This window comes from Zalophus californianus, chromosome 10 (genome assembly GCF_009762305.2).
Source record: "Zalophus californianus isolate mZalCal1 chromosome 10, mZalCal1.pri.v2, whole genome shotgun sequence".
NCBI lineage: Eukaryota > Metazoa > Chordata > Mammalia > Carnivora > Otariidae > Zalophus > Zalophus californianus.
The window spans coordinates 31786460-31812547 of record NC_045604.1 but is presented as its reverse complement, the minus strand read 5'-3'; the positions used below and the strand labels follow the sequence as shown (position 1 = coordinate 31812547).

At 34.3% G+C, this 26088-nt stretch overlaps 1 protein-coding gene across 3 annotated transcripts in view; it reads left to right on the top strand.

Annotated features, from left to right (window-relative positions):
* NEK7 (NIMA related kinase 7) overlaps positions 1-26088 on the top strand; it is a 164653-nt gene that overhangs the window by 117567 nt on the left and 20998 nt on the right. For all 3 annotated transcript variants that reach the window (XM_027610102.2, XM_027610103.2, XM_027610104.2), the window contains 4 exons: positions 4911-5019; positions 5906-6013; positions 20971-21065; positions 25225-25338. In XM_027610102.2, the coding sequence (XP_027465903.1) occupies positions 4911-5019; positions 5906-6013; positions 20971-21065; positions 25225-25338 (426 nt within the window). The remainder of the gene's footprint in view (positions 1-4910; positions 5020-5905; positions 6014-20970; positions 21066-25224; positions 25339-26088) is intronic.

The window sequence follows — 26088 nt, the reverse complement described above, 5'->3', positions numbered from 1 at the left end:
CCCATATAATTTGTAATGGGAGAATGAATAGATTATATTGATATTCTATTAAGTTATAATCCAGAAACAGCTGAATACTCTTAGCGGGTTTTCCGACATTACATGAAAGGAAAAAGACAAGTGGAGCTTGCATGGGAAATTTTTTATCAAAGTAGATAAACTCAGATGCCAGTGATAAGTATTTTCAGTGGTCTCATGGCTGCCAGTCCCATTCCACATCATATCTTCTAGAGTGACTTCAGATTGCTGAATTTTATTCAGAGTGCCAAGAGTGAAAATATTCACATGCTGCAAATCAGTATTACAAAACCAAAATTCTAATTGAGACATAACTATTTTGCACATTTATATATTCTCAAAATTGTGTATAGCAAGTATTTGTGAGATTTAGTCTGTTGAGACCTCCTAATACCTTCAGAAGAAAGATGTTTCTGCAGAAAGATGAATATATAATACAAATCGCACTTAGAACCATCAGTTACACTTTCAGAAGCATCCTATCCTTTCCATCACCCAGTCTCTTTTCTTTGAAACAACCACTGCAAAATGTAGTCTTATGAAAATGCAGTATAATTACAGAGATATCTTTGGGAACATAACATCCCTTCTGATGATAAATGTTTGACCTATTGCAAGTTTCTCTAACTACCTGTCATCTCATGTGAAGATCATTTATGGTATTAACTGGACCTATGGGGATCTCTGAGGTATTATTATTATTATTATTATTTGCTTTGTTTTTACTAACTGGTGATTTAAACGATAGGACATACCAGTAAAGTAGCATTATCTTTATGTGTGAAAATGTGCCAAGTAGGCATTTCTTAAATTTTTGTACTTGAGATTGTAGAACCATAGATTCTATTTTAGAAGCATTGGGGACCTTATAGCTCATCTCCAAACTCTGTTCAATATAGAGAGGAAACTGTGGTCTACCAAGGTTAAGTGACATGCTCAAGGTAACACAACCAGTTATGTCAAGGCTCATCATAATCAGGTCTTTATAAAAGGTGATAAACTAGATTATGTTAGTGGCACATTAAACATCTGACAACATTCCTAAGCAGGAAATACGTCCTTATATTTAACATAAATTATTTACTTCCTCTTGTTAGATACTTGGAAGAGATGGAGCGGGTGCTTGTAATTCTAGTTCTCTTATTCGTAATTTCTCATTATTTAATTATCTTTTTTCCTAATCTTCTGCAGGAATGCCTTGCATACTGGGGATCACATTTGCTGCTTTTGTCTTTGTTTTAACTACAGCAGTACATTTCTAAAAGATTCTGTGTATATTGTTCCCAGGACCAGCTACATAACTGTGGGTCCTTCATTGTAAAATTGTTAAGAATTTCAGGATGGCAACAACAGAGCATTAAACTAACTATAGTGCCCTCATGACTACGCAGGTTGCATGCTCATGAAGCCAGCCCTGGTTGTTCTAGATGTTTTGTCTGAAACTTTCTTCATTAAAGAATAACATACCAAAAAATATTTTGAAATACCATGGAAATTAATGTTTTTAAGCAAAACAATAATAAAAATTTTCATTTTTTCTCTCTGGATGAGTTTATTATAGGTAATATCATTGAAGCTTTTCTCAAAATTTCTTGAGGAGGAATGTTAGAATTGCAAAACTTAGAAATAAGAAATGTGTATGTTACTTAGAAGTAAGAAATAAGTAATATATATGTTCCATTTGGAGTGATGGTCTAGAGTACAGGAACCAAGTGATCTAGTTCAGTCCAAAAACTGGTCCTTAAATATTGAGTTGTCCACTATATATTATAGTGGACAATTATATAAATTGGATTTGATCTTGGTATTTAATTTGGAGGAGGATGTTAGATGATTTTTTTTTTTAAAAGGTGTGACTATTTTCTGGCATCTTCAAATGGAAGCAACTTGCCTTAGCTGTCCTCTTTTATATTAATACGTACGTATATACATCGCTTAAGTGACAGTGTGACTGTATTTTACCAGGTATGCTGAATTTCACCTAAGAGAAGTGCTGGTAATCTTTTTACACATAAATGAGAATATAATATATTCTGATGTTTTATATGTACATTGACTAGCTATTTGATACATCTGTTTCTTGAATTTGAATAATGTTCAGTGTTTACTTGAATGATGTTGATGGAGATAGTAAATAGGTTTTTAAAGTAAACAGTATTTGAAGCTTTGCATAGTGAAAAGACTAGCCTATTTTTTAAAAAAAACTAAAAGTTAATGCTAAGTGATCAGGTATACCTGAGTACCAATTTCTGCCTCTCTGTAAATTTTTATATATTTTATTTTCAGGTTAAAAAAACTTGAAGTTCTATTTCATAACGTAAATATAGTAAAGTGCCATATTGTACAATCTTCCTTTTCACATAAATGTTTATTGATACCAACCTTTAAAAAATTTGGCTACATTATTTCTTGCTTTATTAAAAACTTACCGCATGACAAATATATGTGCATTTTTCATTTATGTTGGCATTAGATTTTTTTTCTAATCTAGTGCTAAATAGTTATATAGGGCTGTCTTTTTTAGAGAAAAGTAGGATTTTTGAACAGTAATGCTATTTGATTAAAGAATTAACAGATATGTGTATATTACAATAAATTTCAAGAAAAGATTATTTTTTTAACACTTTGGCATTATGGAAGTTTCTGCCCTGTAATGCTAATATAAATTTTACCAGTAGTAGAAAGGATTCAAATTTTCATTGCCTTTTTTCTGTTCATCCTCTTTTTAAGAGATGGCCAACAGTGCCACCATCAGAACAGACAGGCTTTTCTCATCATAAGTATTGGTTTTGTTAAACAAAACAAAACAAAAAAAAAACCAAACCCTACACGTAAGAAGTGGTGGAAAACTGCATGTGGTGAAACGGATAAAACATATTGTGAGATACCAGTGACATAATGAAACTCCCTCTAATTTCTTTTATGAGCAAATCAAATTCATAAAATTATTCTTCAGAAACCTGTTACTAATTTGGACACTTATGTTTTTGCCAGGTCATTCTGTCTAGGTAGCATTATATTGATGTCAATTTATTGTCTTCATCTTCAATTTGTTGTTCAAAGAGACATTCTCAAAGAATATAAAAACGTGAAAATGATCAGACCGTCTTGGTCTGGTAACATTTTCCCTAATGTGCATTTTGAGGGCCAGTTTTTTCATTTGCCTTTTTCCTATATATATGATTTATTTTTTAAATAATGAGACTTTAAAAAGTAAGCAGCCAAATTAATTATGATTATGATGATTCCAGAATCTATATTAAAGCATAAAATTTTCCTTTCATGGTCTGATGCTTACATGATGCAGTGTATTTATTTTTGAATGAAAAGAAACCTGGTCCTCATCTTCCTGTTGACATCAAACAGTCTTCTGATATGCTAATCTAGTGTCAGGGAGAGCACATAGACAGGCTTTATTTGGACTCATTCCAAATCTGTAAGAAAATTATGTGTATAGAACTGATTTTACAGCACGGCCCCCTTAGAATGAAAAGTCATGTTGACACAGTCTGCAATTAAAAATACTTAATATTGAAACATGATATGGGAGGTTTTCAGCATTTTAGTAATACCCTGATTTGCGTTTTAATTACCTGGTCATCTAATTGTTATTTGCTTTTTGCTACTGATGTTAATAGCCATTGAAATTACTAAGTTCATTTCTATAGTATGTGTTATAATAAACATTAACCTAAAGTTATTGGCTTTTCCTTAAAGATTTATCCTTTTGGTATATTGAGTACATATGAGACAGTGGATATAATCTTATGCTAAGTATGAAGTAGGGATATCATCAGATTTCCCTGTGTTGTTTTTCCTTTCAACTGGTCACAGGGGTAAAAAATTGACAGAGAAACTTGTTTTGGAGTCATCCAAATTACAGTTTCTCCATTTTCAATAACAAATCAAATCAGTTGAACTTACAAAAACATTTCCAGAAAAAAATGCACTACAGTACACATTTAAATGTTGACATCTGTTAATAACTATTTGTATATTTAAGAAGTTAAAATTATCAGAAAATGTCATAAAAACTTGTTTAAGTGTAGTATTTCATGTTGGTCACTTATAAATATTGTTAAATAGGAAACCAATTGCAGTTTTAGAAAAATAATTTTTATATAATTGTTACAAATTTTAGGAAACTAAGAACTTTGTTCTTGAAGGAAATATATTCTCCTAGCAAATGTAATGTAGGAAAATAGGCATAAATATATACCTCTGGTTTTGCAGTTCCTTTGGTGATTGCTGTCTTACGCATGATGGCGCACTCTTTCCCAACTCGTTTGTTGGTGCTCAGCTCTTTGCCCAGACCTTCCTATAATGTTTTTCTTCCATGAAGTTTGGATTCATCCATTCAAAGTACAGGTTTCTTATAATGTGCAATGGAAATATTCATGAAAACTTTTTACATAAATCTCTTTTATTAAATTTTTAATAAATTAACTGATATTTCAAATCACCAGGGTAGTTCAATATTTAAAAGGAATTCTATAGTGAAACCTTCTTTCAGGAGAAGAATTGTCTTTTAATGAACATAATTACCTTCAGGTTTCCAGACTATTTTATCCTGGGTTTCCTTAAAATGAAATTTGACATCATTCTTTTAGGATAGGAAATTATTTTACATAGATGTTAATTTTTTGAAATACTGGACATCACAAAGATGTAGAATTATATGGCGTGTGCTAACAGATATAATAGTGAGAAATTTAAGCTAATATGTCAGGTAAAATTCTTGGAATCATTCACTGTGGAAAATCATATGCTTTTTAGTTGGCAATAGATAGATAAAAGTAAATGTTTTTCTGACTTAAGGCATTTTGCATGTCAGAATCTAGTCTTAAGATATTTTAATTCCTAATAATTCCTATTTTTAATTTTTTAAAAAGCATTTTAAGAAACAAAAGAGGCTAATTCCTGAAAGGACTGTTTGGAAATACTTTGTTCAACTCTGCAGTGCGTTGGAACACATGCATTCTCGACGAGTCATGCATAGAGGTAGGATAAAAATCACAAATAATTTCTAATGTTTTGAATGATGCAGGTTATTAGGCAATTTAAGAATAAATACTTTCCAGTTATGGCATATATCATGCATTCTCAGCTAATTTATTTCCAAATTATCGTTTACTAGGATGAAAACCCTTAAGTAAAGCCCTACTTGTTTTAAATAAGAATGAGAATTATTGTTCTGCTTGCCTCTTCTGAGCATCTTACTGATTATGTTGGTAACTTAAAAAAAGAAAAGGGGCAGGAAAGCAATTGAATGTGCGTAAGGAAGATCCCTTTTTCAAACGAACAGTGTATATTAGGGCCACTTTGTTTCTTAATTTTTAACATTAACTCTTAATATATTCTTGATTGTCAATCAAATAGTTGGGCAGAGCATGCAAAGATGACATCACTTAGGAATTGATCCTCTGATTTTGGGGTGTGAAAAATTTCAATACAGTTTATTTAAGCAATTATGATTTCTAAGGTCATCAAAATAAATAATTATGTTCATAATAGAGTTATGATTTTATATTTTTATATAAATGTATCAATAAATGAATGTTTAATAAGATTTAATGTTGATATAAAATGGGAATAAATTTATTTTGTGCTTTGAATTTCACAAAAGTTTATTTGAAAATGCATTTTAAATGAAAATTAGTAGCAATCTCCATCATGCTGCATTGATTATTTCTCTAGCAGAGGACTGAGAACTCAGAAATAATGAGGATAATATATCAAAATTATTCAAAATAAAACAATTGGGTCAAAATTCAAACTGACTTTCATTTTTAAGATAGATTTTAAATTCTTTTATGAAAATATTTTAATCCCTTGAAAATACCTAAGCTGACATCATCTTTCACCCGATTCCTTCATCTGTTCACAGATATAAAACCAGCTAATGTGTTCATTACAGCCACTGGAGTGGTCAAACTTGGGGATCTTGGGCTTGGTCGGTTTTTCAGCTCCAAAACCACAGCTGCACATTCTTTAGGTAAGAGACACAATATAATTTCACTCAGTTATCATGTGCATGTGTGCATGTGTGTATGTGTGTGGTGAAAAACAGCACAAGGGATGTACTAATTATATGCCAGCTCTTAATTCTAAAGGCAACTATTTTTAAAATCATCAAATCCTGAGGCAATCCCTATCGCTTTCTAGTAGACATAATGTGTCCATTCACATGACAGTTGGCTCCTTCTCTTAATTTGACCCCAGGTAGACATTTGGGGGAAAAAATGCTAATAAACAAACTTGGTTTTAACAGTTGCCATGGAGCATTCCTTTCATTCTTCATTTAACCATATTGAGATAATATGGAGATATGATGATGATTAAACCATATCTTGAAAGAGGACTTGATCTATTTAAAAATACCATAGTAATTTATAAATGTTTATTAAAACAACACGTATAGTTGTGATTACTGCAGAGGGGAAAACCTAAAGACGGTCTACAACTAATGAGGAAAATATTCTCCTAAATTATATAGAAGATACTTGCAGTTTATTCATTCTAGAACTAATAATACGGCAGTGTCCCTTATATCTGAAATAGAACTGAGGGGCACCTGGGTGGCTCAGTTGTTGAGCATCTGCCTTTGGCTCAGGTCGTCGTCCCAGGATCCTGGGATCGAGCCCCGTATCAGGCTCCCGGCTCAGCAGGAAGCCTGCTTCTCCCTCTCCCACTCCCCCTGCTTGTGTTCTCTCTCTCACTGTCTCTCTCTCTGTCAAATAAATCAAGAAAATCTTAAAAAAAATAAAAAATAAAAAAATAAGATAGAACTGAATGTAGCTATTACAACATTATATGAACTATGGAGAGAAAGTTGTCCACTTCAGAAACAATAGAAATTACTAGGAAAAAATCATTTTTAAATCAAATAACCTAAAGAGAGTGACAGAGCTTCTCTTAAAATTCTTGAAATCACATTTCTTGTAAATATAAAACTTAGATAAAATGGTAACAACCAAAATAAAATAAGAATTAAGATAAAAATAAGTTGACTTTAATTTAATGGTGCCGCATCTTCGGTGTCATAATTTCATTGAAAACCATTAATTTTTTTTTTTATAAAATTGTGTTTAAATGTGAAATAAAAAACTTTAAAATGGCCTGGTGAAGAATAAGTGAGTTACACTAAATAGTACAGTAGTGAAACGAGCCTCTGAATTGCTTGACTAGACTTTTTTAAGTTTTTCCGACTTTTTAGTAAGACTCTGTGTGACCCTGAACCTGTCGTTTAAATTTTTTTATGTCTAGAACAGTATCTGGCACATATGTAGGCACCTGATCACTATCTGCTGAATGACAAAATATTGGATCCTGGGTTAAAGAGTGAAAGAAAGATAATACTTTACCCTTTTTGCAGAGTTTTAATTTTGTCAACTATTTTAAGAAAATAAAGTTACAACTGTTGTTGAGTAATACTGTCTTGCTCCCTTTCACTTTACATTTATTTTTAGAGAGCATTACAAATTTTTCTGGTTAAGAAGATTTGATAGGAAATTCTATAAGAAATGCATAAATTTTAGTAGCACTTTCACAAGCTTTATTTGGAAGTTACAACTCTTACAAAGCAAAATAATAGATTTTTATAAAGAAAACGTAGACTATTCCATCTCATTGTCATTTCTCACAGTAAAAGTAACATGTTTTCACTTTGTTACTCACCTGAATGTCTTAACAGCTTTCTGTCACTTGTTTACCTAGAAATGCTGTTAACACTTAAGACACACACACACACACACACACACACACACACACACACGTCTGCACATACCCATGCTCATGCACACACGTGTATTTTTTAAATGCTGCTTTGCAGACTGTCACTCTGAGCATATTGTAGTCACCTGAATTATCCAGCAAATGAAACTAAGATCTTAACAGTTTTGGAAATGGACTTTTTTAGCTTGCCTGCCACTGCCCCGAACAAAAGTTCTAAACAGGGTTGACAAACATGCATCTTCAAGTTTAGGTAATGTGTTTTGACATGGAGAGTAAATTCATTAAGAAATTCTGTAATATCAGGTTTTATCTAAATCAGTTTATTTAGGGTCAGGTGGTTTTTATGTTATATAGGTAAGTATATATGTGTGTGGGTACATAAAATAAATGGGGATGCACATAATTACAAAACATTCTAAGACACTCCCTGTAGCGCAGCCAGTGAGGAAGTGGCAATGAGACACTTTCTGTGATGGATGAATCGGTAGAGAAATAATTTCTTTCACAAGTATTTTTTCCCATATTATTTTGAAAAAAAAAATTAAAATAAGAAAATTTCTTTTATTACTGCTTGTCTTCTCTGCGAAGTGTAGATTTTGATGGTCTGAAACTGAAGTTCAGTAAGCAAACTATAGTGAACATCAAGAATTAAAGATTGAACTCTGGCCTACCATGGCTAGGTGGACCCAGTAGAAAACCTATTTAGAAGGATCGGGAAGAATTGTCTGCTAATCAAGAATATGTATAAAATAACAAGGATATAAAACTGACGTAGACTTTCGGTACTTTTAAAGAATTATTACCCTCATATGTTATTGTCATATATTTTTATTTTTAAGAGCAAATTGTAAAATTACTTCTAAGAGTTGGTTACAAAAAGCAATTGAAAATGTGGCACCTATACAAATTTATTTTGCTTATAGAAAATATGATAAAATTATAGATTTTATTCTGTGATTTGTTTTTTGATTTTACTAAGAATAATATCTGTAGGGCATGATTTATCCCCAGAAAAGGTCTAAATTTTAATGAAACTACAAATAAGTGAGATCTGTATGTAGTTCAGTTTATGTTAAATGAAGTTGATCTTGGAGCCCAATTTCATTTAACTTTGTAAAGAAGATGTTTTTAGGAATTTAGTTCAAAAAGGCAAAAATTAATAGGATTTTAAAAACACCTTGCTACAATTTTACACTATTTTCTTTTTTCCAAAATATACATTACTATTCAGAAATGAAGTAAAGGATACTGTTTTTACTTATTTTGATTCATTAATAGGAACCCACACTCCAAAATTTTTATATTTTTAACAATCCTTAAAAGATTGGCAAGCCTTTGAATTTTTCAGTTGTCTATTCATTTTGCATTACTTATTTGTATTATTTAATTTCGTGATAACAAATCAACATGCAATAGAATCTGTAGTTCTCACATTTTCTGTAGCAAATAAAGTTGTACAGGTGGTCACATTTGTAGTGTTTTCAGAACTATTTTTCTTAATTAAAAGTATGTCAACAAGGAATAGGCTTAAAAATTACAAGTATAAAATCTGATGTTGCTGGATGTTCAAACTATGTTCAAATCCTCAGCATAGAAAAAAAGATTCTCATAGGCCTTCACTTTTCCTTCTGCTCCCTCCCTGCTCCCACCACATACTTTGAATCACAATCTCTCTCTTTTCTGTTCCCTCTTCCTAAATCCATAGTGACTTTATGTTTAAACTGGGAAAATATTCTCCCTTGTTTCTAGTATTTTTAAAAAAATCAACTGTATATATTCCCAGCAGAGTTATCTTCCTAAAAGAGAGCATCTGATTATGTCACTTTCCCCCAAATCCTTGATGGTTCCCTGTTGCCTAAAGAATATCATGCAAAGTCCTTAGCTGAGTAGTTGGGGTCCTCTGGAGTTTGATGTCTTCTACTTTCCATTCTTGTCATTGACTATATAGCCCTCCCTCATTATGTGCCAGCCATGTTTTTCTTCTTGCTTTGTTCTGAATGTGAGAAATAGCATGATGTTTTGGAGAAAATGGAAGACATCTGGATTTACATGTCCATTGTACTGTAGGACATTGATCAAGCCATTTACTAACTTTTCTGACTTTTCAGTTGCAAATTTATAAAAATAGAAATGTGGATAATAACTATTCTATGTTGTGCCCTAATCTCTAATAATACAATTATCTCTAATAATACATGAACATAAAGGTGTTTTTGTTCACCGTAATGTGCTGTTAATTTGCTTAGGTGAACATGAAGGTGGTGTTGGATGTAGAAAAAGGAAGAGGGGGAAAAGGAGAAGGAATTTATGTACTGTTTATTGTTCTGTTAGTTTTAGTACCTTTCTTATGCATGTGCTATTCTAGTGACCAGGAACAAGCCCAAACAAGACCAGCCATCTTCATAGATCTTATCTTGTTGGGGGAGGGAATAGGTAATCATCTTATGTCTTCGTTTTTTTATTTGTTAGCCATGTGACAGAGCATGACTAGGAGGAGAATTATGTTACAAGGGACAATGGTCAGATAAGGCCTCGGTGAGGAGGTGATGTTTGAGGTCAGGATGCAGAAGAACCAGCTACACAGGACCTAGGGAACAGTGTCTCAGGCTGACTGAAGGGCAGTTTACACAAAGGGGCACACACAGGATCAGCTCTGTCTGTAGAAAGTTTGCTGGAGCGGGGTGAAGGAAGGGTCTTAGCCAGATGTGGGAAAATTCACATCTCATTCCAAGTGCCGTAGCGAGCTTCTGCAAGGCAGTAGTTGGAGAGCAACACGATGTGCTGTGAAGACTGCAGCCATGAGCCTCTTCCGTCTCCTTCAGGATAATCATGCCCAGTATTGTCTGCTGTTTTCAGGTTCTTCTGTGTCCGGTGGTTGCCCTCCTTTGTCTCTGAGAGCCTCTTAGGATGTGCTACCCAAAACTGAGCAGAGATACCACATGAACTCATTAGCCCATAGAACAGAAAGTTCGTCACTGCCTGTAATCTAGGATCTAGACAGTTCCTTTGTTTTTGTCCCCCTCCTCCTTTTTTTTTTTTTGTACATGAATTTATATTAAGTCAGATCTTCATTTAGTGCTTTTGTATTGACTTGGACAGAGGGTGTTGCTAGGGAGACTAATTGTAGGATTATATATATCCCTGTGAATCTTGCCCTTTTTTTTATATTGTCAACCTTATAAATGTTATAGGTGTGTTAGAAAATCATATATATGTATGTATATATGTCAATATCTTAAAATTTAAATGAGGACACATCTGTCTCCCTTGACTCAAACATCTTTACAGTCTAGGTAAGTGGCTTTTAAACTTCTTGACAATGACCTAGCAGCATTGTGACCCCACAGGAACATAACCATATATAATGAAGCAAAAGTTTCATGTAACAGTGCTTTACATTACGACTATATTGTCTGTTCTATTTTATTTTACTGAAAATAATGCTAGTTGCAACCCACTAAATTATTTTACAACTCATTAATTGGTAATGACCTGCAATTTGGAAAACACTGGTCTGTGTTTACAATGCTTTCTTTCTTTTTTTTTATGATTTTATTTATTTATTTTGAGAGAGAGAGTGAATGAGCATAAGCTGGGGAGAGGAGCAGAGGGAGAGGAAGAAGCAGACTCCCCACTGAGCAGGGAGCCCCTCGTGGGCTCCATCCCAAGACCCTGAGATCATGACCTGAGCCGAAGGCAGATGCTTAACTGACTGAGCCACCCAGGCACCCCTACAGTATTTTCATGTTGTTCCATTTACTTAAAGACAGATTCCCCTTTTTCTGTCTACTTTCAGACATTCTCCTGACTTGCTGTTTGGTTATGAGGTCAGTTGATCCATCATAAATTAGTCATTTACAGTGTTCTCTGTGTTTCTGGGGGTGGGTAGTAACATGCATGGTGGTTCTGTACAATTTGCAAATCATTCCATCCCCTAAGACCCTTCCTGAGATATGTGAGCTGTGGGTATGGATTATTCCCATTCTAGAGTCATAAGAACTAAGGCACAGAGAGGTAAATGGACTGTACCTAGGAGATAGTGAGTGGGTCTGTGGCTTCCTACTCTGGGCTTACTTTCCCAACAAAACTGATTTTTTCACCATATCAGTACCTTGTGGCATGTTCTCCTACTCTATTAATATTTTCTTATTTGTTGTTTTTATTTCTGTCTGCAATTACCTTGTTCTGTTCTGTACATTGTCTAGGAACTCACATATGAGAGCAGAGTTTGCCCTCTCTCCTGGACTTGACTGCTCTTGATGCTCCATGATTCAGAAATAAACAGGAAATAGACCGCTAGAATATTGAGGTCTTTCTTTACAGCCATTCTGTCTACCGGCAACTTTGGCTAATATTTCTAAGGAAGTGGCTCATCTAAACTGAAAACTACAGTTGCACCAAAACCTATGAAATAGGAACATGGCAATCAGGGTACATTTTTCTCACGTCACAAAACAACAGAATATACTTCTGTTACACTTTTTTTTTTATTTCTTTAAGTTTTTTATTGTTATGTTAATCACCATACATCATTAGTTTTCGGTGTAGTGTTCCATGATTCATTGTTTGTGTTACACTTTTTTCTTAACTTACTCTAAATTCTTTTTTCAGCAGATGTTCTGACCCAGAGGCAACTTGCCAAGGGATCAAGTATCTTTACCTTTGAATATTTAAAAATACAGCAGAATACACAGAATAATTTTTATGTATCCCAAATACATGATTTTTAGTAAAATCATATCATACTACCCTTATTTCCTATAATAATGACCCAGAGGAATCCTCTGCTGCTAAGAACGAATATGTATATAGCATTGTATAATTTACAAGCAGTTTTAAAGCACATTTTCTTCTTGTTCCTCAATGTTCTGTAACTAGGTAGAGTGGCTGTTATAAAGTAGGAAACTGAGATCCTCTAATGCTGAACCTGACGTCCGCTCCTCTTCCATCCCTAGAATTCCTGATACTTACTTTGTATAATTTTTCTTTCCTCATTAGGACTTATTATCTTCCAGTGTGCTATATAATTTATTTGTTATGCTTCTTCGTACTTTTTGTCTCTCTCCTCCAGCTAAAATTTAACCTTCATGAAGAAAGGGATCTTTGTGTTTTTGGTTTCCTGATGTGTTCCAAACACCTAGGAGAGGGCATTGCACATAATAGATAATAAGCATTGATTAAATGATGAATGCATAGAGATAGGCTACACATCAGAGGATGGATTTAACTGAGTATATCCGTAAGTGTGGGTTAGATTATGCTGCAGTAAGGAGCAATACCAAAATCTCAGTTGCATGGCACTAAAGCGTATTCTGTCTGATCACCCGAAGTCCACTGTGGGCCTCGTGTGGCTCTGTAGGGTAGCTGCCCTCTCTCCATGTGGTGACTTGGCATTTCAGGCAGCTTCAGTCTTGAGTTATCTTCATATCAACGTAAGTTTTTGTGATCTTATGAGGGTAAGAGGACATGGCCAATCACTTACTGGCTCTGAATTAAACCCATTCTACTTCTTTGTAACACAGATTTTGCCCATTCATGTTTTATTGTCCAAAACAAGTCTGACGACCTTACCTATCTCAATGGGTAGCATAACTTCCATGTGTTAAGGAAGAGGAGAACCAGAAATAATAAATGGGAGCATTGTCCATGGCCATGAGATGAAGCAAAAATTACCTGATTGATTTTTTTCTATTGTTTGTTTTGTATTTTTTCCCTACTTGTTTATTTTTGTGATATATTTGTTGCTGTTGCAACTAAAGCATAATTAACTCTCTCAATGGGAATGTGTGGTAGTGGTGAATGAAGAAGTAGCCGTAGATAGCCTTAGGGAATTTTCATCATTCTAAAAGGAAATTCTGAGCAGAGATTATTATTAGGATTGGGATTAGGATTATTTTTCTTTTAGAGAAATTATTTTTAAAATCAGAATAATTCATGAGGTTTATCAGAGTATTGATCCCTTGTGATGTTTCTCTTGGTCAGTAACTCTGTAGTTAATCCCTGCCAGATGTATTTGTGACAGGGACTTTATTTTGGTCAATTTAAAAAATTTATAATAACAACTATTACTTATCAAGGTTCAAATACCAACTAGGATTAAGTGCCACGTAGCACATGAACTGTTTTCTATTGTTATATCTCTAATTCAACATTAAGGTAGTTTGATTACCTAGATTAGTGTCATCGATTAATGAACAAGCCAGAATTCATTTAAATTACAAAAGACCATAATTTATTCTTTTACTCTTCTTATGGTAAATGTATTGGCTTCTCCTACTTCCCTCCCCCTCTAAAAAACTCCCCAAAACATAACTCATCCCATCCCAAAATAATCCAGTGAGCTTTTAGGGGTCAAACATTTTTAAAACCATATATGCTTCTCTCTTTAGCCCCCCATTGCCTAGTGTAGTTCTTGGTACGTAACTGGTTCTCAGCACATTGAATTGAATGTTCCACTTTCCCATGCAATGCATGAATCATTAACACATTTGTATTTGTTTTCTATTACTGTCCTAATAAATTACCATAAATTTAGTGGCTTAAACCCGTTTTTTCCATCTCAACAGCCAACAATGGTGGGTAGAATTCCTCTCACACTTCAAATCTCTCCTACCCCTTCCCTCTGATAATCTAGGATAATCTCTATTTTAAAATCCATAATCTTACATCTGCAAAGTCACTTTTGCCAGGTAACATAGCATATACGGGTATGGCACCAGAGGGCAAAGGTTATGGGGGCCAGAATTTTGCTTACCACTATTGAAGTAGACTTTATGGAGAGTTTGTTCTATCCTCCTTTAAAGACTTCATAAGGTGAAGTTGTTTAAAAGAGGTTTAATGAAAGTTTGCATTAAACTAAGCACTTTCTTTTTTGGACAGATACTTTGACATTAAAATTTCACATTTTTATTATAAACCTTTATAGGTGTTTTATTGCATTGTGATATACATTTGCTTTTTAGGGAAGAATATACCATACTTGGCATAATATAAATTTTGCAGACAAGTTCCCTCTGTCGTTATTGTTAGTTTATTGGCACTTTTTTGTTTTGTTTTGTGTGTGTGTGTGTGTGTGTGTGTGTGTGTGTTTAACAAAAGTTTATTTAATTCTCAAGGGACTTCTCTCCTCAGTTCCAGTCCTGCTTCTTGAGTGGCTTACTCCTTCAGAGACTAGCATATAGGAGATAAAAAGTAATCTTAACGATACTTAATTAGAAAAGCTAATCTTCTATAAAATCTAAACACATTATATACTCCAAAGGTGTATGTAAGTAATTGGGGGTAGTTAGTTGCTATTTAAACAAGTCTATGCAGCAGAGTTGCATTTATTATACACAATGAAGTGTTTCCTGTCTGACTGCTGGAAAGGAGAAAAACAAATGAGAATAGTTAGATTAATAATGTTTCAATTTCCATTTTACTTGTTTTCATAATGTCCCCCCGAAGAGGAAAGATGGAGAATTTTCTTTTTGCATGTACATGTGTGACTTTAGCTATTACGTGTGTTTGTTGTACATCCTGAAAATGGCATAGATTAAAAAAAAAAAAACACCAACTAGGACTCTCTGATACTGATCCTTGTGCTAGATAATATTTGAAACCCCTTCGGGGGAAATCATTGTTTTGTTGTTTTTATAAGATTGTTTGAACCCTCTTTACCTTCCACAGTGAGACAAATGGTTCTCAGATTTTGTGATATTACCAGAAGACTAAATGCATGGCCATCACTCAAACCAGATATCAGCATTTTCACACCGGAGTCTCTTGAGTATACAATTCATGTTCCCCACACTATTTCCAAGTGTGATATAGCTTCTGATTTCAACTTGGGAAATTAGTGTTCCTGAACCAGGCATTAAAACAGTTTCATTTTTGGTGCCAAGTGCCACCTGTGGTCACATACTGGTTTTCCCCACACCTTTCCCTAGCACCTTTCTTTGGCTTATTCCCCGTCATAGTCCAAGGTGGGTTGGGGCCGGAAAGGCAGCATATGTTCAGTGAGTGCTATAGGCTACTTGCACTGTTTTATTTTTAACTTTCAGCCCTTTCTAGACTTAAGTAATAGCTCCAGGAAGAAGCTATTATCTAATTTTAAACTGTGCACATTTAACCTCCCCATCACTGTAACGAGTATGTATTTAAAACAATCAGAGTAGCTGCAAAGAGCATAATTTCCACATAGAGCCCATTGAGCCCAGGCCCTTATTCCTGGCTTTTCGTATGTACATCCTGACTTTTAGAAGATTTCTCTGTTTCTTAATTTGGAAGGATACAGAATTTTGTTATTGTTGTTATAATTGTTTAGTTATATTTCACAGTGGAGAGTTTTAATGGAATAACTGTCTATTTAAATGCAAGGGACAGGGCGCCTGGGTGGCTCAGTTGGTTAAGCGACTGCCTTTGGCTCAGGTCATGATCCTGGAGTCCCCGGATCGAATCCCACATTGGGCTCCCTGCTCAGCGGGGAGTCTGCTTCTCCTTCTGACCCTCTTCCCTCTCGTGCTCTCTATCTCTCATTCTCTCTCTCAAATAAATAAATAAAATCTTTAAAAAAAAAAGTAAATGCAAGGGACAGAACTACCTGGTTTGGATTCCAAGTCCACAATTTACCCATTTTGTGATCTCTGGCAGATTAGCTGAACTCCCAAAGCCTCTTCTCTAAAACAAGGTAACGGTAGAGGGGCGCCTGGGTGGCTCAGTCGTTAAGCGTCTGCCTTTGGCTCAGGTCATGATCCCAGGGTCCTGGGATTGAGCCCCGCATCGGGCTCCCTGCTCTGCAGGAAGCCTCCTTCTCCTCCCACTCCCCCTGCTTGTGTTCCCTCTCTTGCTGTGTCTCTCTCTGTCAAATACATAAATAAAATCTTTAAAAAAAAAAAAAAGATTTGGACACTAAAACAAGGTAACAGTAGTAACATCTCCTGAAGCTACATAGTAGTCCTCATTTCACTAGTGCATGAGCCCCATGAGGTCAGGACTTAATCTGTTTATTTCTCTCTCTCCAGCACCTAGAACAGTGTGTGCCCTGTAGTAGGAACCTGCTAAACATTTGTTAAAAGTTCAGCGAGATAATACATGCAGTGCATTTAACACAGTGCCTAGAGCCGAGTAACAAGAACAATACAATTTCCTGGGTTTCTCTCCCTCCGCATTATTAAAGCTCTTAAATGTCATCAGGTGCATTTAAAAGATGACAAATTTTATTTTAGAATTGTCTTTTGCAGAAAAAATATTAGTCTACCGCTCAGCCATTCTGTATTAACCTTAGATAATACTCCTTAAAATTAAATACATTGGACTTCTCTCTTTGAAGTCTGCCAACATAATTTCTGGGCTGACTTAAGAGTATGAAGGAGAGAATGACAATTCATTCTTATTCCCCAAAGTTGTGTGTATCTGTATTTTTTTTTTTAAATCAAACTGAGGTATAAGGTGACTCATGTCCTTTTAATGTTCCCAACAAGGCAGGTTCAAAGCTTCTTTTCTGCAGTTTGCTTTAATTCTGAGAGAGAAAAAGCAACATTTCTAAACTGAATTTGCTTGTTTGTACTCTCTGACTTAAAACACTTCACTTGGCTGTCCTATGTAATAGTTTTAAAAAGGAATATATTACTTCTTTCCATTTCACTTTCCATATGGATTTTTGTAGGGTTTGTATGAGTGCTGCAGAATTTAGAGCAAAATGATGTCAGAAATCATCTCCTCTTTCTCATCCCTGCATCTTAGAGGTGAGGAAAGTGAACAAAAAGAGAAGTTAAGTGGTCTTAGTTAGTGAGGTAAGATGTGAAAGTGTTTGACCTTTGACTGGTTTTGCTCTGCCTTCCTTGTTTAAAACAAACAAAATGAAACAAAAAAACAGTAACCCACTCTAACCATATAAACAGATGCCTCAGTAGTGCTATTGTTTTTCTCAATTCAAGTCTTTGCAGAAATTATGCTACTGAATGTTGAAAAAAGTCTGCATATGACTTGTTCCGATAAAAGGGAAGTTATTAATTAATTTAGTCATATATTCCTTAATAGCATGTTAGCAGAATTTTTTGACTCTCTTAAACATAATGTAGAACTTCTGAAAATCAGTCTTTTTGTTCAGGATAAATTTTAGAATGTTTTTGTTGTTAATAGAGTATACACAGTGTACAACTTTTCTCATATAGCTAGAATAAGTCGATTAATGCAATTAAAATTTGTTTATATTTGAATGATTGTCAGTATATTTTAAAGAAAGGTCAGATAGCATTTTCAGTTGTTAGCAATTTTCTCTTAATATCAGCCTTTCCCTGTTTTTTTAAGATGTTATCATCCATTTCTTACTCACTTTCATCATATCAGGAGGTTAAAATGGCATAAATATCTGCTATAGTGAAATACATTCCCATTTTAGCTATAGCCATAAATTCTCGAAAGATTAGTGAAATTACACAACCTGCCGTCTCCATGTCCCTCAGTACATAGTAATTTGCATGATTGTTTTAATGTCTAATCATATCACTCTACAACTCTCCCTTTTCTTGTACAGCTGTTAAAAGAAGTCACAACATTCTTGAGGCAGTAGTAATAATAGACACAGCTGTCGCGGATTTAAGAAAAAAGGCTTTTAGGAAATAATTATATATCCATTAAGTTTGAAATGTGGAAGACCTATCACTGCATTTAAATGTATTTCAGATTTTCCTGAGCAATTTAAACTTTTCGACCTCTCTACTAGGTAGAGAGGAAGGACGAGCCCGTTTATGTGATGTGGCTCAACCTCTCTGCTCCGTGTCAGTCAGCCAAAGAGCCCGTGTCCACAACGGAGGTGCACTTTAGGGATCATGTAGGAGGGAGCAAGTGGAAACTCCCTCTTAACACTGGGCTCAGCAGTTAATTATGAATTGATCCAATTAATAATTGTAGTGCAGGATACAAACTTTCTTCTTTTCCTACATAATGACTCTTTTGGAAGTGTGTCAATCAAAAAGGTGAGTAACATCCTTAGATTTACATTTTAATATACATTCAAGATTTGTATAATTTAAATATTAAAATAAAATATGCATATTTAGCATAAGGAAGTTTGTTATATATATTTGAAGAAGAATCAGTGTCTGAGTTTACAGTAGCAGCATTAGCCACTCTTTGTAATGACCTCCAGCAGCTCACTAGAAAAGGCTTCTCTTCACATTAAAATTTTTTACATTATAAGTTTAGCATAGTGGAATTCCTAATCATTCTTTTCCTCTGCTTCCTTCACTTGCGGGTCATCCATGAGTTCAGTTGTGTTGCAGTTAAGGTGTTATGCTGGGGCTAATCTCTGTAAAATGCTAGCATTTGTTCTTCTTTTTCCCTATCATCAATCTTTCACACTCATATCAAACCCCTAATGTATCAGCAGGTTTCCCAGAGCTACTGGTTAAAATTACCTTTGCTTTCGGTAAACTCTGAACCTTCAAGCCTCAGTGTTTTCAGTTGCCCCCTGTGGATTCTGTGAAGCCTCTCTCTGCACATTCCTCACTGCCAGTCACTTGCTTTATGTCCTGAAACCAAGAGCCTGTGCAGAGCCCCCTGACTATTCCAGCTGTACCCACCACCATTCCTTAAATGGAGAAAGGGTGTAAATACCTCCGGTAATCGGTGTCGTGTATGCAAACTACAAGGGAAAGTGGTTGGAACTCCCAAAGCTAGACAGCTTGTGTTTATTTTACCCAGTAACAGTTCAGATTGTTTAAAATTCTAGCCATTTCTGAAAGTTTCTTGGCTTTTCTGACCCTGACAGGGATTGGCAGATTTACCCGTCTTCAAAGTAAATGCTACACTGAAATAATTTGTTTCTTAAGGTTTGTCTTACTAATTGCCTATGTGAATTGTTCATATTTTATTTAAATTTATTTTATCCTCCTGTGTGCCTGTTCTTTCTTCACTTCCATAAATACTTCCCTTTTGTACATTCTGACTAGGACTGTCCCCGTTATTAGTAAAAATGGATTCCAATATAGATGGAATTTCTTGTGAATACACGGTTCGTGATGTTTTCACCTTCAGCACAGTCTAGTTTTCACACACAACTATTAGGTTACAACCTTATTCTTTTGGAAAACTGAGTCCTGCCGTTGAGGATAATGCTTTGATTATTGATGTGACTCTTCCTGTTCGCAGTTCAGTACTGGGAGTTACAGTCTCATTAAGATTTACACTAAATATCTGGGGAGTTCTTGAAAATTAATAGAAAAAGGAGAACGCCCTTCTGTCTGTGAGTAGCAGCATATGCTTGGTAGGTTTTGCCTTGAGCAAGTAAAATTCCAAAATATTGTTCTCAAACTTTGTCTATTTGGCAAAAAGTCTTAGGCTAACAGTAGTGAAGTAGCCATCTAAATATGAAATTTTAAGATATTCACTTTGAAAGCTACTTAAGTGTTTTTACCCTTCAACATATAACATACATGCTTTGCCTATTTTAAGATAGATATTAATTTATTACATTATCATTTATTATGTTAGTCTTTTCTAAAATGGCCATAAAAAAGGGAAACAAGTATAAGCATATCAAAAGAAACAAAAATAAAAATTATCCAGAGTATCTTGTCTTTAAAAAAGTCTCATTAGTATTACTCAGACATTTTTCCAGAATGTCACTGACCTTTCACATATGTTATTATATAACCCTTTGATGTACAAAAGTCTGTTGTATTCTTTCTAAAATGGTAGTAAGGATACGGAAGGTTAAGGATTATGTCACTCTTAATTTTAAGAGCTACAACTGTGTTCTAAGGAATGCTTCTGTTAAAGCTAATGGACACGGTTTATTTATACACACTACCGAATTGTTATAAATTAATGTTTATATTTAAGTAAATGATTATATGATCATGCTTAATTGCTTGGGATATGCAAGTCATATTTTTTCAAAATAAAGAAATGAAGTCAATGTGAGTCACTTAAGTAGATTTTCTTGTTAGAATTCCTTGTTTTTCCTTTAGTTAAGCTCCTGAGATTCTCCCTGAATCGATCAAAAGTTTAACTCACCACACCCTTTTTAATATAGGATGGATGTCGATGTGCTGCTTAAGGGTCAGGGAATAGAAGAAATTAAATAGTTTTAAGTATTCACAAAAACGATTTCCTGATTCTAATGAATGATTTTGGTGACATATTTTAATCTAGAATATTGTGTGCAAAATTTCTTACCACAGCTGCATCTTCCTTTTTATACTCCTCTTGTTTTGTTTGGTTTGTTCTTTGCAGTGGGTACACCTTATTACATGTCTCCAGAGAGAATACATGAAAATGGATACAACTTCAAATCTGACATCTGGTCTCTTGGTTGTCTACTATATGAGGTAGGGAATGTTGATAAAGTCCACATATTGATGTATTTTTAGTTACTGTAATATATTTCTTCTATCCTTATAGTATACACTTATTTTTTTCTGGATGGTGTTTAAGAATTAGCTTTTTAATTAGGAAGGGTTAATTTCTTGACTTAGTAACTGCTTTTGTAATGGTAACTATACATTCCTGCATATTTACTTCCTCTAAATATTTTTTAAATTGTTTCCTTTTATTGAGAATTTTATTTTAAAAAAATGTTTTTAATATTAATATGATGTTATCCTGTATATCTTATTTATAAAAATGTACATTTGAACATCTGTAAAATAACTTGCTTATCCATGCACAGCAGGAGAGGTATAATGGAATGGCTTTAAAACATGAAAGCATGGTAAATATCTTTTTCAATATTTCTTTTGCTCTTACATAGTGTAATTTAGCTTCAAGGATAGTAGGTAAATAGATAATTTTTCTAGGTTACCACTTAATTTCATTTCCATGAGTAACAGTTGTATTGGTAAAGCTTAGTGAAATTCTCTCTCCCCTGTTCTACTGGTGATAATTTATCAAAGGAAAATGGAATCATCTAGGTATATCCTCTTAACAAATATTTCAGTGCGGTAATTTGGATGGGTAGAAAAAAAGGCATATTATATAAAAGCACATTTTACATTCATGTTATAGAGTAATGGTATCAAAAAGCACTCACAACTAGTGACTTATGTAAATTTATTTTTTAATCCAGTGGTAATTTTCCTAGTGATACAGGCTTTAAGTCAGAGCTGCTAATTAAAGGTTAGTCTACATCTGAGTAACTATAAAATAAAAATGAAGGAAAATAATACATGGAATCATTTTCATGTTTTAATGTATACAAAAGAAATCTAAAGTGGATAGATAGAAACCAATGTATTTCTTACTCATATTTTGTGTTTCCTGTCCTCCTGCCTTAAATGAAATATATCATGAGATCAGCTATTTTAATTCCCCAACCACTACTTGGAAGTAGAGCATTAGAAGGTTTATTTTTTTTTTTTAATGTGTATCATGATCTTTAATTATTATATTATGGTTTACAGATTTCCTTAATTTAAGGAACCTGAGATGGTTTATTTTGTTCTTTCTAGTAAAGTCACTAATGGCCACTTTAAAAGAATAGATTTTTAAATGTTCTTAAATAATATCTGTAGGCTAATTTTTATGAATTAGGATATGACAAAACATGTTTTTAGGTATGCACACGAGATTAAAAGAGATTATGCTCACTATATTACATTCTGTTACTAATTTGATACAATGCTGAAAAGAATTGATTTGATATTAAATTACTATAATGTTTAAAAGTCACTGTACATTTTTAAATATTTCATATTTATTTATGTAACATTAGGTTCCTCAGGCCATAGTCTAATATTATCAAAGTGGCATTTTCCTTTAAACACCTGAAAGTAAACAGCAAATTGGCTTGCACTAACAAGATGAAATTTAGCAATGAAAAAGAAAAAGTTCAGTTAAGGTAATAAATGTTTTTTGAGAAGTTTGCAAATTCTTTTAGGGCTACTGGAATTTTATGTCTAAACTGAAATAATTCTTCACATTCTGGATTTGCCTTTGAGAGGCAGTGTCTCATTTTTATGTGTATTTAAAATGATCACCAAAATAGAAATTATTTCTTTGGACACTCCTACATCCATGAGTTTTATGTGTTGTGGATAATTTTGAGTTAAAGTATTTATCATGATAACATAAGTTTCATCTCAGTGAATTTTCTCAGTTCCTCTATGCAAGTCATGTGGAAGAACTAAAATTTTTGTAAAGATTTAATTTATCTTTATGTTCTATCTCCTTCCAGTTATGTTTCAATATAGTGCTAATAGAAATACCCAGCAACTTAGCCTTAAAAAATTGGCCACAACCTCTCGTGGACATTCTATATTGTATCCCTCCAAGAATTTACTATTAACAATGAAGGAGTAGGAAGCTTTTTTGAAAATGTATTTTAAACTCAGAAAATTAGACTTTCAAATATTCCTGAAACCTCAAAAAAAAAAAAAAAACTAGCAGTACAGTTTTAATTGATATGCAACAAAGTAGACTTTACTAATTAAAATCAAGATGCTGTGCTTTTGCTACACGGACCTTTACATGGAAAAGTAGGTTTTACACATTTCCTTTATTGTTCAGCGCAGCAATTGCATCCTTACAGGGTTGTAGGTTGGTGGCTTACAGTTCAAAAAAAAAGAGAGCTGCCACCAGCCCCGAAGACAGACAGTGGGCTTTCGTCCCTCCGACACCCCCAGAATACTAATCAGGAAAGTCAGACCCTGGAGGTCAGGGAGCAAGTCAATCATTCTAGCGATCGTCTCAGTGTGGAGGATCAAATTAGCCTGAAAAATTCAGCTGCTGGGAGGAGAGGGCGAGCAGCTGTCAGGGGCAGCATCGAGATGCACTAATGAACCAGATGAATAGTGCAAAAGCTTGAAAATAAAAACAGGACAGTTGACATTTTTCATCTGTCAAAGCAGGAGATGCATGAAAATATACTATTCCTGTTTTAACTCCTTAGGGGACATTCAGATTTTTTTTTTTTTTTAAACACTCTGCAGTATTGAGACAAAAGTACTATAATGAACTCCTAGCATATGATAATGAATATATGTACATTTATGTAGGGTTTTTGCAAACATGGAAAGACTATAGTTTATATATACAGTGTATTTTTTAAGGTGGCCTTTATAATACTCTGTCATAAAGAAAGTGTACTTGCATTTTAAACAAAACAAAACAAAAATGTTATTACTGATAGCTCCTCTTCTAGAAATTTCCTCTCGGATGGAGGGTTTTACATGTTTAGGGCCATTTATATTGTTTTTACTTTTCTCTCCTCATGTGGAACAGCCACTCCTGAGATTGTTTCTTGTAGGTTTATACAGGTTTCATATAAAATGTAGGCTAAGTAAAACTATGCCAAGCTACTTTGCAGGTTTGATTTCCAGTGCCATCCCCTCCTCGTTTAAGGCTCTGAAGGAGTTAAAACTCTGTCTGCAGCACCAGAAGACAGATGAGAGCCATTTTCAGCTTGTCCTGTCCCCACTGACGCTCACTGAGTAGCACAGCATGGACTAGCGTGTTTCACACACACTCTGCCTGTCTGGGGAATGTACACATTGTCCTTCCAAAATCAAACTTATTAGCACATGTAGAAAAGGGTGACTGACTTTGGGGCAGCCTCGCACTCCGTGTTGTATTCTTGCTGCTGCGGTTCAAAGATTTAGAAGGTTTTGAACAGGATGCGAACATTTTAAATTGAATTTTTTAGTTTGTAACCCTGCTTACCACAGTACTTGCTTGCACTTTAAATGTCAAGTTAGAACCTTGTCTTAAAATAAATTTAAATTCAATAATGTCTTTTTTAAAGTTGATCATTCTTTGAGTCTTTTTTTTTTTTTTCTGCATAGAAATCTCATTCGGATGCCTTGAAGTAGCGGCTATGACTCAGAGACTTTTGAACATATTTAGTGTTTTTGAGGCATTATCAAAAGAAAAGAAGTTCTAGTTCATTGTAAAACACTTGAGGGTCAGTTATAACATTCAGATTGAGAAGACTTTTTTTTTTTTTTAATCTCAAAATAACCTTTCCCTACAGAAACAGTCATGTTGTATAAAATGCTCTACATTCTACTCCCTAAACCATGGCTTAGATTATAATTCATTTTCAATTTCTGTTTCATTTTAGTGATATTTTGACCATTGCATGGTTGATATATACCACCAATGTCTGTTTAGTCATGAGATATATTACTTGTTTTTATGGCATTATATTCACAAAGAGTTTTACCTCACTCTGTGTTCTTTTTCTTAATGTTACTTTGTGTCATATACATTTACATATACATATATGTATATGTATATGTAAATATGTGCTAACCATTTCTCCCTTTTAGGGAATTTTAAGTATTGAAAAAAAAACCCAAAAATTGAAGTAAGATTTTTAGAACTTACTGAATAATTCTCAGAAAGGAATACTCATAACAATCAAAATGCCAAGATAACTTTATTTAAAGTATTTGTAATTATTTTCTACCCGAGTGTAATATACTTACTTGATGAAATCACCTTTAAAAGTTACCATGTAACTATATCAGTTTCACTGGGAGCATTTTACAGATGGCTGCGTTACAGAGTCCTTTCTATGGTGACAAAATGAATTTGTACTCGCTGTGTAAGAAGATAGAACAGTGTGACTACCCACCTCTTCCTTCAGATCACTATTCAGAGGAAGTAAGTCATTTTTCAGTCCATGTGTTTGTCTGTTGTTCATTTTGCTAACGTTTGCATTTTATTGAGTTTTTTTTTTTTCCTGTCCAGAAACACAAATGACGAGTATGGTGGCAGAAATAGCACTTTTCATTCTGTTTTCCTTCTCTTGGAGACTTACTGTTTAAAGAGTTGACTCTGCAGTTCCTAATGTGGAGTGGAGCACAGCACAGCATGTGGTGTGAAATTGGTCACTTCCTAGGTGTGAGGAGACGGAGAGCTGACTTTGCAGCCTCCTGAACACGGCAAAGGGCAAAATTCATGCTCAGACCCCAGCTCGAATTGACCAGCATGTCTGCCCTTCTTAATAAGGCCACTCCTCATTCTCACAGCCTCAGAACAACCATTATAACTTTCTGCTTTGCAGAACTTCCCTCTCATCCGTGTTTTCCAAAGTGTGAAACATGCATCTCTTAGCTGTGTGTCTCTCAAGCTCGTACTTTCAGGTTTAGCCTCCCTCCCTTGACCACGCCTGCCCCCTCACCACCTCACTGTTGTAATCCGATTCCTGTGGGAAATGTTTTGAGGTTATCATTAGCATACATGTTAAAACGTATATTGATGGGATTGAAAATTTTGGAAGACTCTCCTGTATTAAAATCTGAGTCTGAATCCTTGCTTGCTGTGGTAACCCATTAAAATGAGTTGTTTTGGCTCTACCCAACATACGGTTTTTTATTGAACAACACGTCTCCCATTTTAGCCCAGTACATC